Source organism: Numenius arquata, chromosome Z (genome assembly GCF_964106895.1).
Source record: "Numenius arquata chromosome Z, bNumArq3.hap1.1, whole genome shotgun sequence".
NCBI classification, from domain to species: domain Eukaryota; kingdom Metazoa; phylum Chordata; class Aves; order Charadriiformes; family Scolopacidae; genus Numenius; species Numenius arquata.
Genome location: NC_133616.1, coordinates 43933114 through 43946659, shown reverse-complemented (window position 1 = coordinate 43946659; position 13546 = coordinate 43933114). Strand labels below are relative to the sequence as shown.

General features: G+C 41.9%; 2 protein-coding genes across 2 annotated transcripts in view; both read left to right on the top strand.

Annotated features, from left to right (window-relative positions):
- The first annotated feature begins 77 nt into the window (after nt 1-77).
- On the top strand, nt 78-8211 carry QNG1 (Q-nucleotide N-glycosylase 1). Its single transcript, XM_074166600.1, has 5 exons — nt 78-102; nt 294-644; nt 1753-2012; nt 6222-6417; nt 7626-8211. The coding sequence occupies exons 2-5, from the start codon at nt 308-310 to the stop codon at nt 7856-7858; spliced, it is 1026 nt and encodes a 341-aa protein (XP_074022701.1). The 5' UTR covers nt 78-102; nt 294-307; the 3' UTR covers nt 7859-8211.
- Nucleotides 8212-10271: 2060 nt separating this feature from the next.
- Nucleotides 10272-13546, top strand: part of KIF27 (kinesin family member 27) — a 30239-nt gene continuing 26964 nt past the window's right edge. Inside the window, exons 1-2 of the mRNA XM_074166852.1 lie at nt 10272-10569; nt 12555-12755. Of these exons, the coding sequence (XP_074022953.1) occupies nt 10272-10569; nt 12555-12755 (499 nt within the window). The remainder of the gene's footprint in view (nt 10570-12554; nt 12756-13546) is intronic.

Here is a 13546-nt window from a genome sequence, read left to right as displayed (position 1 = left end):
CCGCCGGAGGCCCTGCCCAAGCACCGCCCCAGGGCTCGGGCCCCGCCGCACGGCCCAAGCTCCGCCCCGGCGGCGGGAGGGGCGGCGCCGTTCCCGGCGGCGGTAAGAGGCAGCGCGGACGGGGGGCAGGCGGCGGCAGGCGGGTGTGCGGCAGCGGCGGAGGGCGCGAGTTGCGCTGCGGTGCCGGCGGCGGGGTAGACCTGTTGCCGAGCCGCTTGCCTGCTCGGTGCTCCGCGGGCTGGCCGGGGCGCGACGGCGGGGCTGGCGCTGAAAGCGTGTTTTCTGTCCTTCAGAGAGGCGGCCGAGCATGGAGGCGTTCCCCTCCCCGCTGGAGTCCGCTAAGTTTATCGCCGCCAACAGCAACGACGTCTCTGTGGACGAGGAGGGGGCGCGGCGGGTGGCGGAGAGTTTGTTCGACAAAGCCTCGTCGGAGGAGTTCGGGCTGGCGGGGTGGAAGAGCCTTCACGAGCTGAACCCGCGGGGCGCCGGCGAGGAGGCGGTGGGCTGGGTGTTCCTGGTGGACACCCTCAACTTCTCCTTCTGGTCCGAGCGGGAGGAGCAGAAGTACCTGGTGAAGTACAAGGGTAAAACCTACAGCGGCTACTGGTCCCTCTGCGCCGCCGTCAACAGGGCCCTCGACGACGGTTAGTGAGGGCCGGGCTAGCCGGGCCGGCCCGGGCGGCCTGTGAGCCCCGCCGAGCCGCCCGGGGAGAGTTTGTGGGGAGGCGGGGGTGGGGTCTGCGAGGGGGCTGGGGGAGGTTGTGTGGGGTCCGCGAGGGGGCTGGGGGAGGTTGTGGGGGGGGGTTTGTGAGGGGGCTGGGGAAGGTTGGGGGGGGGGGGTGTTAGAGGGCCGGAGGCGGGTGGGAGCCGAGCGGTGAGCGCAAAATGGAGGCGCCACCTCAGAAGCGGTCCCCGTTGGTGCCGGCTGTTGCTCGGGGGTCGGGTAAGCCCGTGTGCTGCCCCGGAGAGCTGACAGCGCGCTAACGAAATACTTCGTGCTGAAACGGCGTTAACTACGGGCGCTTAATTGGGTTGCCTCTTTTCCCTTACGAAGGCTGTCAGGTCTGGTCTCCAGCCAGCTGTCGGCGGCTTGTGTTGTTTCACGTGTGTTCTTAAGATAAAACTGTGTATTTCTGTGACAAATGGGAAAATGAGTCTTAGGCTGAGAATCCTCTGGACTCATCTAGTACCAAAGCGCAAGTCTGGATGCCCATACGCCTCCAAAGCCAGTATTTTAGCACTCACTTTTGTTGCTGTTACCAGAAAAAAAAAAAAAATCTATTTGGAGGTAGAGATGGAAGTTTTAATTAATTTCCTACCTGTTTGGTTGTAAATTAAGGGAAGGTTTGCGTTAGGATACTTTTTGTAAATGCACAATGTGATCAGGAGCTAAGGGAAAACAGGCCCGGGCCAACCTATACAAGGTAGATACCAACTATGCTTGCCAGTGTGCTGTGTAAACACCACACTCGAAGGTGAAGACTAAGCGGCTGGGAAAAATCAGATGTAAAAAAAAAAAGAAAGGTTCCACGGTTGCAGGTTGGAAATCCTTATGTGTAGAATGAAGCGCTGGATGCAAACCCCAATTTAGTTTTAAGCAGCTATGTGAGTGTGGGTATTGCTGAACGCTTTTAAGGGTTGATAGTCTCTTTAGGTCTCACCATATGAACGCTCTCATCTGCAGTAGACCACTGCATTAGGTCGTAGGATATGTTATGATAGCCTAAACTTCTTATTTTTACTTTTCTGAAGGAACGCCTATTACCAGTGCATCGTATTTTGCCACAATGACGCTTGACCAAGTGAGGCATGTGTTTCGCTCTGACACCGAAGTGCCCATACCTTTGATTGAAGAAAGACATCGGGTACTGAATGAAAGCGGAACAGTCCTGTTAGAGAAGTTTGGAGGCTCTTTCCTCACCTGTGTTAAAATGAGTGAGAAAAGTGCTCAGAAACTATTACACCTGGTACTGGAAAACTTTCCTTCTTACAGAGATGAAGCTGTATTTGAGGTAAGGTGGTTCTAACGTCGAATTTCTTGTGGTAAGAATCTACCCCTTACTGATTGGGACTTAAAAAAAATAGCTCTTAGGTTGTCTATGTCAATTTTTCTGAGAGGGCGGTCAGTTCAGAATTGATCTAATCTTAGTGAATTGTTGGGGTTTTTAGTCCAGGAAATGGAAGGTGAACAGAAATGTTTCTGTGGAACTCAAATGTCTTCAAAAGTAAAATTCAAGGAAGATAAGAAGAAAAGTTGTTACTATTGTTGTAATGTTTTTGCCTCGACTTGGTAAAGATATTGGTCTGTATAATGAAAGCAAAATCAGGCTTTGAAGCAGTTGATCTTAATTATGTAAATTGCAGTGAGTCACAGGTAGGGAAGAAGGTTCTTTTAAATAATTCTTATGGACCACAGTACACTGCTTTGTTAGGCTAGGGTAATTACTCAGATTTCATTTCTCTCTCAGTCTAAGCCTCAGAAACCAAAATCATACAATTTATTAACAGTAAAAGAATCTTGATGCTCTTAAGTCCTTAACTAATCACCAATGTATTTCTAATTACAAGTCACTTTTTTCCCCCCAGAGGAGAGCCATTTTTTTTCATATGCTTCCCTGTCGTCATCACTTTGTTGTAATTTATTTTTATATACTCCAGGCTCCCAATTAGATCACAACTCCTTTGTACTCCTTACAAATGTGTAATATTTGAGATAATTTCTGCCTGAAAAAAATCAGAATTTTTTTTTTTCATTAGTTGCTACCAACCCCTGTTCCCCCATCTCTCTTTTTGCTTTTACTTTGAGGATCTCCGCAGCTAATAGAGGAAACAAAACTCCAGTAGAGTTGTGAAAATGTACAACTACTGGGAATCCACGCTGTAACTATTTTTGATTCAGCAGGCATTGCAAAAATGACTACAGACCAGAAATAACCCATGTTACGTTGTCAGGTTGACAGTATGCTGAAGATCTTTTGAGCCATTTTCCTGAAAGAAACTGATGGAAAGAAAACAGAGACTTTATGTTATTTTCTGTATCTCTGGTTTTGCCTATATAGGCATGATCTTTATTTAGCATCAGTGACATATGTGGCTGCTCCTGTGCTCAGTTCCAGCTGCAGTAGTATTCAGCTGTTATATCGTTATGTCCAAAAGAATTTAGTGACAGTGCAGCCTGTACTTACAGTCTGTGCAGTCTTTTCAGGGTGACTACCTGGAACACCTATCACTGGAGCTTTGAACCTATTGCATTTAACTTAAAATCTGCGCTTCAGTAGGCAGCATGATTTTATTTTTCTTTGTCTCCTGCTATGAGGTAATATAAGTTTACATGAAAAATCAGGTTCTTTCTAACTAATCTTTGAAGCTGCTGGTTTAATTTATTGGGATTTTTTACATATCAAATATTTTTTTGATGATTTTGATGATCAAAAAGGAAATATTTTCCAAGTAAAGTGATAAATAGAATATTTTCTTATCTTTGTAGTGACTGTATTCATTGACGTAATATCTTTCATGGGATGATGCTGAATGCTCTATAAAGCAAGCCTCCCTAAAAGCAGCAGCAGACTACAGAATGAAAAGATGTTCCAAAAATGATCCCAGACCGTAAGCGCTGACATAGTAGTAAAGCCTGTTGCATGAATATGGAAGCTGTTTTTCTGCTTTCATTAAGCAATGTGTATTTTGAAGGTGGGTGAAATGATGTAGACCAAGTTTACACCCTACTTGTTTAAAAAAAAAAAAAAAAAAATCAGTGTTAACACCTAATGCGAGGTGACATGGGTCACATTATCAACATAATTTCTATGGCAGCAGGTTGAGCTCTTGCAAATAAGACTTTGCCTTCAGTAAAGGTTTAGGAAGGAACTGAAAAGATGGTGAGATGGCCAATGGCAAAGCAGTGTTTTTCAGGAACACTCCATAGTAGAAATATATATGATTATACGGTAAATTCTGCAGTAGCATCACACTATCACAGACTACTACAGCTCTCCTACATTCTGACCTTCTAATAAAACTTCTAAAACTAACACAACTCTTTGTCTATAGTTTTTTTCCAAACAGATACACAAAATACTTTTCATAATTACACGTTACTGAATGTAATTATAGAATTGCCAATGTTCTTTTCCTTCTGTAAAGTGAATCACGATCCAAACCCAAAATCTCTGAGACCTTTTTGCCCTTGGGTAGATAGTTCATGTTCAGGTGCTGTGCTGAATTTGAAACATGACAGAAGTTCAAATATTGGACTATTTTATACTCGCATGTCAGGGTTTCCATGTTCTGACATAGACCTAGTAGAGTCCTTTCTGAGCTTCCAGTCATTGACATTTTATTTCCTGTCACCTGAGACTGAGGTTCTAAAATTCTCATCATCCTGCTATTCTTTGCTGTGCCGTCACATTTTGCTCTTTGCCAATGCAATACTCCTTCTTTCTTTTGATATCAGTAGGTCATAATTAGTTATGCCTTTTGATACTGGTGAATTGTACTGGAGAAGAGACACAAGTGTCCTTAACATGTGGTAGCTTTTCCTGGAAAATGAGGCTGTTGCAAGGAAAAAAAGAAGTGTAGCTGTATTGACCTCTGATGAGAGGGTCCATTTTTAGACAAATGATACTATATTTGAGACATAGTATCATCCAGCTAACGCTTTCCTTGCTTTCTGTTGAAAAGGACGGTGGGAAAACTTACTAGAAGTGCTTCATAGTCTCTTTCATATTGAGATTTTTACATAAACTTCAGAAGCTCTGTGCAGCATAAAAATTAGCAAAAATTGAAAAAAAAAAACCTATAAATTCATCTGCTCAATCACAAGTTCCAGACAGTATCTTTCTTCCAAATTAAATTGCAGCATGAGATGAAAAGTTCCATTTGAATTCTCCCTTCCTCTGCTCTTGTGAAATGAAGTGGTGCTGGAGACAACCGGTTCTTTACTGTGTTGGGGAAATATTAACGCTACAAAAGAGCAATGTCCTTGGTTTCCGTTAGCTTTGGGGCAGTAGGAGCTACGATGGGATGTCGTCTAATATGTATTTACTTCCTGTTTTACTGTGATGTTTCAAGTGGTGCTTTATTCTTTAACAGACAAAACTGTGTATATTCTCTAGAAGTAACTTTGTACATCTATGTCAAGCATAGAATGAAGCACAGTGAAAGGAGGAGTTTCCAGGATGTTTACAGAAGTTGTTCTGTGAAATGCAGTTGGACATCTTGTTCTCACTGTTTTTTTAGAGAATAGTATATAATGGCAGAAGAAAATATGCTTTGTCAGGAATAGTTGTAGCATTTTGGCAATAAAGTAAAATTAAATTAGCTTTAAAAATACCATTTCTAAGTTGTGGTGGTATGAAGGGTGGCAGAATAAAACTGGAAATAAGTTGAATCCTCACCTACTTAGCCATTCCAGTTACATATTGTTGTTTAGCACGCACTGCCAAAAGTCAAAAATCTCTCCTAGCTATAAAGGGAGAGAAAACCATAATGCACTAATACCTTTTTTCTTAAAGATGTAGATTTACATTCACAAATTGTGTTCTTCATAGAGTGAAAATGTAAACAGCATACAGATTGTAGCATATCTTTAGTTTTTCCCCTTGTGAGTAGTCACAAAAGCAGGATTAGCACCAGCAAAAAAGTTAGTAACAAAAACAGAACCATGAATAGTGTCTAAGAAAATTTCGTATTTGTCAATACACTTTCTGTTGGAATTATTTTTCCTGTCTCCTCTTTAACTAGCAGTTTACACTACACAACACAGAGGAGCATTCATTAAACTTTTCACTAGAGTTTTATTTCCTTAACATTACGGATAAATTGATTAACAAAATGTTTTAATTGTCTCATCCAGTATATGTCTTTTAAGCTTCTCTCCTCAAAATAAAAAGTCTGATGAACTCTAGGGTTTCTGAAAGAATGCATGTTTGCTGGACTCCAGCTACAGTGTTTGCCAAGTGGAAATAAGTCAACATTAATGTGTTCTGAGAGCCAAGCGGAATTTTTGTTCTACTGCAGTGACTTCTACTATGTTTTTCTTTTATTTCAATTTATTTATGAGCAGTTATTCTGTTAAATAACAGTTATTCTGTTTTAGTTAACTAACGTTTGCTTAACCAAATGATAGTTTAATGTAACACTTACCAGTCTGTGTATGTTATTTGCTGTATTTATTGATGTTTCAGGCACTTAAACAATTTTTAATTTTATTTCATCAGAAAAAAAAGGTGTCTTTCTACAAACGGGCACAAATACTTGTGGCTGATACATGGAGTGTATTAGAAGGCAAAGGAGATGGCTTTTTTGATGACATTTCTAGTCTGACTATATTTGCTGACTACAGAATTCCTCAAGTTCTTGTTCACTTAAAAGCAATGAAGTATTCTGAAGAACTAATGAAGAAACTACGTGAAGGTTTGTTCCTCCCTTACTGGTATCAAGTAATCTTACCTCTTGACATTGAAGACTAATAAGCTGCTTTTAAAATGTAACGTTTTGTCCATGTAAGGGTTATGTGTAATTTTTTTTTTTTTTTTTTTTGCAGGAAGAAATTTATTCTCTAACAATGATCTTGAATGAGATCTTAAGGTTACATTTTTATAAAGATCTAACTGTTCCTTGGATTAAACATTGATAAGGAAATGATTAAAGACAGTCTAAGCCAGCTGCTCCCCAAGTTTCTAGAGGCTGCTGTTGCCAAAACACTTTTCAGCAGAGTGTGTTTGTGATTTTTGAGGGTTAGGTAAAAGAAGCAACAATTTCTTCATTAGTTCAAAGATGATGTAAAAGTATGGGGATTCCTCTTTATCTGCTCTTAACTGCTAGTGACAAGCAAGGTAATATTATAAGCATCCATTAAAAAAAACAAATAAGAAAAAAGGTTGCTTTAAATGAGGTTAATTGTGTAAGACTAGAGTCTCGTTTTTAAGCATGGTTCCATCTTCCAGTACTTACCAACCACGAACTTCTAATCCCTTTTCCGCTGTAAAATGACTGCGTTTAGAGCTAGGCCTGCTTTTATGCAACTTTGAAATTACACAGCAGGATAAACAGATGAATGCAGTCATCCGTGGGTCTTAATAGCACGGCCCTACATATATTATACATGCCTATATGTATATATATAAAACAGGTCATGTAGACAACTTATATTTTCCATGAATCCTAATAAGGTCATTCAGACAACTGGGTACCTTTGTATTTTTATATATATATGTAGTTTTTGGTTGGTGTTAGCTTGGGTTTGGGTTTTTTTTCGTTTATTTTTAAGTCTTCGAGTAGGGTTATCCTGGCAGAAAATAGACCGTCTCAGAACTACGTTTCGCTATCCTTTCTGTCTCCACAAGCCAAAGAAATAGTCATGTGGTGTTCAGTACAACCCAAACACCTGTCCTTTTTCGTGAACTGCTCTCTCACAATAGAGGAAGCCGTTTTAATTGAACGGGAGGTAAATTCGTTAAGAGCAGAGCAACATTTCTTAGCAGTTGTAAGTCACGAGAACGGCAGTCCTAGAATAGATGTGGAGGAGCTGGGGCGGGGGTGGGGAGAAGAGCAACATCATGCCATCCTGGAGGTTCTGCCTGCTGGACCTAACGGTGTTGCTGTCTCTTTGTCTCTCGCAGGAACGGTTTTCCAGTCGGGGGATCGGGAGGAGGTGGAGATCCGCGGCTGTTCTATTTGGTGCTGTGCGCTGATTTGTAAGCACCTGCTGGAGCTCTACGAGAAGAAGGGTCAGGACATGCGTGAGAAGATCAACGCGGTTTTACTGGATTATTACCTCTGGGACTATGCCAGGGACCACAGGGAGGAGATGAAAGATGTCCCGTTTCATCGCGTGCGGTGTATATATTACTAAGTGCAGCCTGCCCACCGCTCTACTCCTGCTTTGTCTCTTTAACGGCAGTTATTCTGTTCATGTGGTGCTTTGTCATACTCTTTAATTTGCAACTGGCTGAACCAAAAGCTCTGATGTATTAACAGCTTGCTTTTTTTTTTTCTTTTTATAATTATTATTATTATCGTTATGATTTCTGTTTTTTCCACTCCGAGTCTGTCACTGGCCACGACAGGGTCCAATGGTGTGAGCTCTGCCGGCCGGCCCCTCTTAACACCCGGTTTCTCGCTCCTGCCTTTGTGGTGCGCCCCTGTTCGTCCCCGCTGGGCGACACCCCAGCCGCTGATGACGTCAAATAAACAGTGCAGTGACGTACCTCGCACCTCGGCCTTTTCATTGGGCCGGGCGCAGCGTGACCCGGCGCCGCCGTGGGCGGGGGGAGCCCTCCCCGCCGCCGGGGGGCGCTGCGGGCGGGGCGCGCGAGGGGGCGGTGCTCTGCCGCCGGACGTTGCCGCCGTTGCCTAGCGAGGGGTCGCAAACAACGGGCAGGGACCGGCGCTGCCGCCCCGGCCGGCTCCGGCGCGGCCTGCCCGCCTCCCTCCGCCCGGCGGCGCGGAGCGGCAACGCGGGGAGGGCCGGGAGCCGTAGCAGGGCTCGGCGCCCTCCTCCTCCTTCTCAGCCCCGGCGCCTGGATTCCGCGTCCCCCGGGCGGCTCCCAAGACCTAGGAGCGATCCCGTTCCCGGCTCCTGTCACGTTTGGAGTAAGAGTTGCGCTGCGAGACACGGCGAACGTGGGAGGCGTGCTGTCCCGCTCCCGGAACGCCTCCGCCGGCAAACAGCCTCCCAGAGCGTTCGCTGGCGCTTTCTGGCAGCCGAGAGCGTGCCGTGGGTCGGCGCCCGGGCGTTTCTGTGGCCGGGGCGTGTGCCCGTCTCATATTCCCACACGTTTTTGTCAAATAGCGAATAGGATTCCTCCCTTCTCTTCCCTCCCCCTCTCCCATCCCCCGTGGCTTGGTTTAATGATATATTTTATTTTATTTTTTAAAATACAATTTTAAAAGGGAGGGGAGGGGATGTCGGCAACTTAAAGCAGTGCTTGCGAAGGGATAAAAATACTGCACCTGCATAAATAAAAACAGAAATCTATCAAAATGTGTTTCGAATCTGTAGTTAGTAAGTTTACGTAGCTGTTTCTGATTGCCATGTCCTTTCTGATACGAGTCCGATTTCAGTCTCATCCTTTGCGTACTTGTTTTAGTTCTGCTCAGTTAATAAGACGGGGCTTTTGTTTTTTCACCTTCAGATAGTTTCTCAGCTCTGGGTGGCTGAGTTCTCAAACTAAATGGAATAAAATGAAATGCAAAACCTCTTCTCTTTGCAACCACAAGACAGCAATTGTTTAAAGCTGTTTGTTTTCAACAAACTTGAATTCTGGGGGCTTGGCTGATGAGTTCTGCCAGTGTGTTAATTAAGTTTGCTTAAAGGCAATGTGTGGGAGTTAGCAAGCAGAAAGTTCAGGAAACTTTCCCTTGCGTTGCAAAGACTCTTAGAATTGGGGGGAAAGGGAGGGAGGGGAAGAAAAAGATGTATTTGGGATCCAGCAGTACCTGTGAGGAAAAATCCAAAAATGGATGTTCATAAAAGACAGTTGTAAAGAAAGGCTATTCCTTGATGTTTACAGTTGTGCTACTGTACCGTGCTTATGTTGTAAGAACATAGATCCAGGGAGCAGTATAAGGAACAATGGTTGCTGAAATACGTAATTAACAAAAAATAATTACATGTGTACTTAAAGATGCAGATTAAAATCAGAGGAATGCTTTATGTGTAGTAGTTAGATACACTTAAAATCACACTTTCTTTGTAGGCAGCACAACTGCTTTCTCTGTGCTTGGTAAGTTACAAATGCTTGGTGCTTCTTATGTGGAAGAGGGTTTTAAAACATGTGTGTATATACATATACTTTTGGAGAAATAGGTTTTGTTTGACTGATTTATGTTCCATGAATGCAGGAATAGGAAAAGGAGAGGATTCATTGTAAGCATATACTTTATCAACAGTTTATTAACAAGCTCTTAGGATATTGTGGCTTCATATGGCCGCATTATATCCAAATAGAAAATCAGGCAACTTTCAAACTTGAGACTAGCTTGGAAAGTAATAGAGGCAAACAATTTATTAATTGATTTAACAGCTATTAATATAGCTGCTTTTATATCAGGTACTTTTCAAAAGCGTTAACGGTGGTTATGTATTCTTTAGGAAATACCAGCTTTCTACTTCAGCAGGAAATTAATTCTTATTTATTATTTAACATGGAAAACTTCTGTTTCTTAGTTGCAGACAACTGTGAATGAGGCGAGCACAGGAGTGGTAGCAGATTTGTTGTTGACTGTGTGAACACTGAGTGGGGAGCACAGGGATGGAGTCTGGCATGGAGGAGATCCCTGTTAAAGTTGCAGTTCGAATCAGACCTCTGCTCTCCAAAGAAGTACTTCACAACCACCAAGTGTGTGTGAGAGTAGTCCCAAATACACAACAAATTATCATTGGCAAAGACCGTGTCTTCACTTTTGATTTTGTATTTGGCAAAAACTCAACCCAAGAAGAAGTTTATACTGTTTGCATTAAACCTCTTCTGCTGTCTTTGACTGAGGGATACAATGCTACAGTGTTTGCATATGGACAGACAGGTTCTGGGAAGACTTACACCATCGGAGGTGGCCACATTGGTAGGTTGTAGAAAGTTTGGGTTTTTTTTAAACTAGTGAACAGTGCAAGTTATACATTTAATAAATAGCAGATGAAGCTGCAGAATTTTTAGGGGCTAATGAAAAAAGGTATAGTAAAAAAAATGCTTCTAGAGTTTATGTGATAATTAAACTGTTCTAAAAAGCAAATTCTCCAAAAATATCTAAGAGTAAAACAATTTATGAAGTGCTCTTTCTCATTCTCCATTTTAAAATGCAACCTAAACTAGAATTTCTTCGTGAAATGCAGTGTTTTGGAGAGTTGCTACATGTGTGCTTTAGGCAATTAATTGTTTGCTTCCTCACTCTTTGCTTTCTTTTTTTTGGAGAGAGACATTTTTATGACATCGTAGAAATTTATGATTTAAGTCTTCCAAATGGATATAAATAGATTATTCTAAATCTCTTGGTAGGTATTAAAATCTTCCTTTTATTTAGAATCATAGAATCACAGAATTATTTAGGTTAGAAAAGACCCTTAAGATCAAGTCCAGCCATTAACCTAACACTGCCAAGTCCACCGCTAACAATGTCCCTCAGCACATCTACACATCTTTTAAATATCTTTTTAAATATTATGTGGTGACTCAACCACTTCCCTGGGCAGCCTGTTCCAATGCTTGACAACTCTTTGAGGGAAGAAATATTTCCTAATGTCCACTCTAAACCTCCCCTGGGACAACTTGAGGCCTTTTCCTCTTGTTCTATCACTTGTTACTTGGGAGAAGAGACTGACACCCACCTGGCTACACCCTCCTTTCAGGTAGTTGTAGAGAGCAATAAGGTCTCACCTGAGCCTTCTTTTCTCCAGGCTGAACAGCCCCAGTTCCCTCAGCTGCTCCTCATAAGACTTGTGCTCTAGAACCTTCACCAGCTTGGTGGCTCTTCTCTGGACCCGCTCCAGCACCTCAATGTCCCTCCTGTAGTGAGGGGCCCAAAACTGAACACAGTATGTGAGGTGGGGCCTCACCAGAGCTGAGTACAGGGGGACAATCACTTCTCTAGTCCTGCTGGCCACACTATTGCTGTTACAAGCCAGGATGCTGTTACAAGCCAAGCTGCCTTGGCCACCTGGACACACTGCTGGCTCATGTTCAGGTGTCCGTCTACCACCACCTCCAGGTCCTTTTCCGCCAGGCAGCTCTCCAGCCACTCTTCCCCAAGCCTGTAGCGCTGCATGGGGTTGTTGTGACCCAAGTGCAGGACCCGGCACTTGGCCTTGTTGAACCTCATAAAGTTGGCCTCTTAATTTTGCTTACTGTTATAATTTCACTTGTCTTTTCTCTACTGGTAGTTGTTTAATGTTCTTGTAAGTACGATTGGTAGCCAAATTCTTTAGGTAGTGGATGTCACTATCTAAGGCTGTTCATAGCTCAGCGATTTTAGTTTTATATGTATATTTACTAAATTCATAGTTAGATGGGAGCAGCCCTTTATTTTGTTGGTAAAAAAGATTCTTGGAATCCTCCCATAGATAAACTGTTAGTTTCCATACTCGTGAATAAACAATACATTATTTATGGAAGCATTGCCCTGTGCTGAATATTAAAGAAAAAAAAAAACAGAGTTTGGCATTAGTGTTCCATATCTACTTTGAAAGAATAGGAAATTGCTGTAAATACCAGTTATAAATCTTATCTCACCAAATTATTAATGGTCTTTTCTGCATTTAAATAGAATTGATGGTTTCTCAAACCCTCGCCCTATAAAACCTTTGAATTACGTATAGATAGAAATCTGTAACATTGCATAATTTAGAATTTAACTTGAATCCTATTAATGGATGCAAACAAATATTCTGAACCCCAGAAGAAGAAGTATTTACAAAAATCCGTGGGAACACTGAGTTCTTCAGATTCCTTAGGATATTGAATAGCAAATCTCACAGACTTCTCTCAATCTTCAGCCTTTGTAATTTATGCAGCAGAATGACTGCAACTTCTGTGACGTCTTTGCTTATATTTTAGCATCAGTTGCAGAGGATGAAAAAGGCATAATCCCACGGGCTATTCAGGAATTATTTCAGCATATTTCGGAAAACTGTAACATTGACTTTCATGTAAAAGTATCTTATATAGAGGTGTACAAGGAAGAACTTCGAGATTTATTGGAGTTGGAGACCTCTGTGAAAGAATTACACATCCGAGAAGATGAAAAGGGAAATACAGGTAGGATTTCAGCTCTAAAATTCAATGTGCTTGGTTTCAGTTGTGTGCCCAAGTTATTCTTGCTGCCTTCTGAAAGAGCTTACTCATTAGTAATACTAGAAAAAAGTTACATTTTCATAATATAAAGTCTGTTTAGCTGATTTGAAGCAGTTTTGAGTTTAGAGGCCTGTGAACGATACAGATGTTCGATCAGAAATGCCAACAGATTATGAAGTAGAAATACAGTTATTGTTTCTGCAAGTTCTGTAGAAACTCAGTAGTGTGATTATTCACTTGAATAAGTATTTCAAGGTTAAAACTTTGCTACTCCCTTCAAAATTGTAATTGTTAAGCCACTTATGCAGTAAATATCTGTTCCCCTTTCACTATTAAATGAGTGGAAGAGAACATTTCATGAAGAGCAGCGTCTGATATTTTTTGAGGCTTTGAAATTAACACTTACTCTATAGTTCTCCTGTCCACTACATGAAAATGCTGGAAGAATCTACTACAGAGATATTTTATTCTGAAATTGTATAATCTGTTTTAGGTTTGGGTTTGTTTTTTCTTTACAGTCTAATTGTTGTGTTTCCTCTAATATTAATATACTGTTGCATTGAGTTGGCATAATTTTCTTGTCTGTAGCTGGAAAAAGGCACTAATTTAGTATAAATCTTGCAGGCAATATCATTGCTTCGTAAGAACCCTGCAATATATTTTAAACTAGTTCTCTTCTTCAGTACAGTTGGAGTCCTCTTCAGTTAATTGTTCTGGGACATTTTCCATCCTTCATTAAAACAAAGGTGAAAAAA

What these genes read in the sequence shown, in the direction of transcription:
- QNG1 (XM_074166600.1), top strand. Translation starts at nt 308, where the DNA reads ATGGAGGCGTTCCCCTCCCCGCTGGAGTCCGCTAAGTTTATCGCCGCC. An exon ending in CAACAGGGCCCTCGACGACG is followed by an intron (nt 645 to 1,752) that starts GTTAGTGAGGGC and finishes ACTTTTCTGAAG; the next exon opens with GAACGCCTATTACCAGTGCA. An exon ending in AATGAAGAAACTACGTGAAG is followed by an intron (nt 6,418 to 7,625) that starts GTTTGTTCCTCC and finishes TGTCTCTCGCAG; the next exon opens with GAACGGTTTTCCAGTCGGGG.